At 67.4% G+C, this 1,945-nt stretch overlaps 1 protein-coding gene across 1 annotated transcript in view; it reads left to right on the forward strand.

Moving 5' to 3' along the window:
• The window catches only part of LOC114073481 (collagen alpha-1(II) chain-like), a gene marked incomplete at both ends in the record, with an annotated part of 5,867 nt that extends 3,925 nt beyond the window's left edge, over positions 1-1,942 (forward strand). Inside the window, 8 exons of the mRNA XM_027911224.1 lie at positions 82-189; positions 317-370; positions 466-573; positions 936-989; positions 1,081-1,188; positions 1,331-1,384; positions 1,625-1,732; positions 1,836-1,942. Of these exons, the coding sequence (XP_027767025.1) occupies positions 82-189; positions 317-370; positions 466-573; positions 936-989; positions 1,081-1,188; positions 1,331-1,384; positions 1,625-1,732; positions 1,836-1,942 (701 nt within the window). The remainder of the gene's footprint in view (positions 1-81; positions 190-316; positions 371-465; positions 574-935; positions 990-1,080; positions 1,189-1,330; positions 1,385-1,624; positions 1,733-1,835) is intronic.
• Between the last annotated feature and the right edge of the window lie 3 nt (positions 1,943-1,945).

The following is a 1,945-nucleotide window of genomic DNA, read 5'->3' on the forward strand; positions in this document are numbered from 1 at the left end:
TCACCTCCTGTGTCACCCCCTGTGTCACCTCCCTCCAACCCCCCTGCTCACAGGTCTTGTCCTTCCTCCCCATTCCCTCAGGGCGAGCCTGGCAAACAAGGAGCCCCCGGCTCCGCTGGTGACCGTGGCCCCCCCGGCCCTGTGGGTCCCCCCGGCCTGACGGGTCCTGCTGGAGAGCCCGGCCGCGAGGTGGGTGGGGAGGGGGCGAAGGGGGGCAGCCCCCTGCCCGTGTCATCCCCCCTCCTTCCATCACAGGGCTCTGCTGCTGTGGGGTTTGCACCCCGAGTCGAGCCTTTAATTCCTCCCCTTCTCCCAGGGCAGCCCCGGCTCCGACGGACCCCCGGGAAGAGACGGCGCTGCCGGAGTGAAGGTGGGTTTGCCGGGAGTTCCCCCCCCTCCCAATAACCCACCCCCCAAATGCTGCCAACCCCGAGGGTCTGACCACGCTCCCGTGTCCCTGTGCAGGGTGACCGAGGCGAGACGGGGCCCGTGGGTGCCCCCGGTGCTCCCGGAGCTCCCGGCGCTCCCGGGCCCGTGGGTCCCACCGGAAAACAAGGAGACAGAGGAGAGACGGTGAGTGCTGGGGGGGATGTTGGCTCTGAGGGTTTTTTGGAACCACTCTGAGGGCAGGCCGGGGGGTAATCAGGGTGGGGGAGCTCGGCAGGTGCCCGTTAGTGCCTGGCAGGGATTCAGGGGCAACTCCAAACACAATTCCTGAGGATTCCTGAGCACCAGGGTGAGCCCCAGGAGCTGGAGAAGGGAATATCTCCATTTCCAAGCATCGTTCCTGGGTGATGCTCCATCTCAGGGGGTTTAAAGACGCCGTTTCCCAGCGGTGGGGCCGGTTTGGACGCCCCCAAAGGCAGAGAGCACCCCCTGCCCCCAGCACCCCGTGCTCCCAGCTGCTTCTGACCGCTCCTCTTTTCTCTCCCCAGGGTGCACAAGGTCCCATGGGTCCCTCTGGCCCTGCTGGCGCTCGGGGGATGCCGGTGAGTGATGCTGGGACAGTGTTTGGGGTCGGGTCAGGGTGGGGGATCTGCCACCCTCAGCCTGACACGACCCTGCCATCTCCCCCTCCAGGGTCCCCAAGGGCCTCGTGGTGACAAGGGCGAGACGGGAGAGGCTGGAGAGAGAGGCCTGAAGGGTCACCGTGGCTTCACCGGGCTGCAGGGTCTGCCTGGCCCCCCTGTAAGTGCTGGTGGGGGGACCCCCAGCCCCACACGTGTCCCTGTGGCCACGGGCAGAGCCCCCCAGCCCCGTGGGAAGGCTTTGCTGGGGCTGAGCAGCCCTTGGTGCCAGGCTGGAACCATCACCCTCCCTCCCTTCTCAGGGTCCTTCTGGAGACCAAGGGGCTGCCGGTCCTGCGGGTCCCTCTGGTCCCAGGGTAAGTCCTGGGGGGAGTGAGGGGAGAAGGAGTTTGGGGGGAATGAGAGGAGAAGGAGTTTGGGGGGAATGAGAGGAAAAGGAGTTTGGGGGGTGTGAGAGGAGAAGGAGTTTAAGGGGCATGAGAGGAAAAGGAGGCACCTCTGTCCTTGAGCCCCTGCCCAGGTCAGCAGGTGGCAGGAGCTGAGGGATGCCCAACACCTTCCCTGACCCCCCTCCTTTTTTTGGGGGGTTCTTTTAGGGTCCCCCCGGCCCAGTGGGCCCCTCTGGCAAGGACGGCTCCAACGGCATGCCCGGCCCCATCGGCCCCCCCGGCCCCCGCGGGCGCAGCGGTGAGCCCGGCCCTGCGGTGAGTTGAACCCACCCGGCACGGGCAACGTCCAGGCTTGGGGGTTGTGAAGCCGCCCAGAACAGCCCACCAGGATGGGATTGCATCTCCTTCCTCCCCGTAGGGTCCTCCTGGAAACCCCGGCCCCCCCGGCCCTCCCGGCCCCCCCGGCACCGGCATCGACATGTCGGCGTTCGCGGGGCTGGGCCAGCCCGAGAAGGGCCCCGACCCCAT

This window comes from Empidonax traillii, unplaced genomic scaffold (genome assembly GCF_003031625.1).
Source record: "Empidonax traillii isolate 1590-97213 ecotype Southwest subspecies unplaced genomic scaffold, ASM303162v1 scaffold6591:size5886, whole genome shotgun sequence".
NCBI lineage: Eukaryota > Metazoa > Chordata > Aves > Passeriformes > Tyrannidae > Empidonax > Empidonax traillii.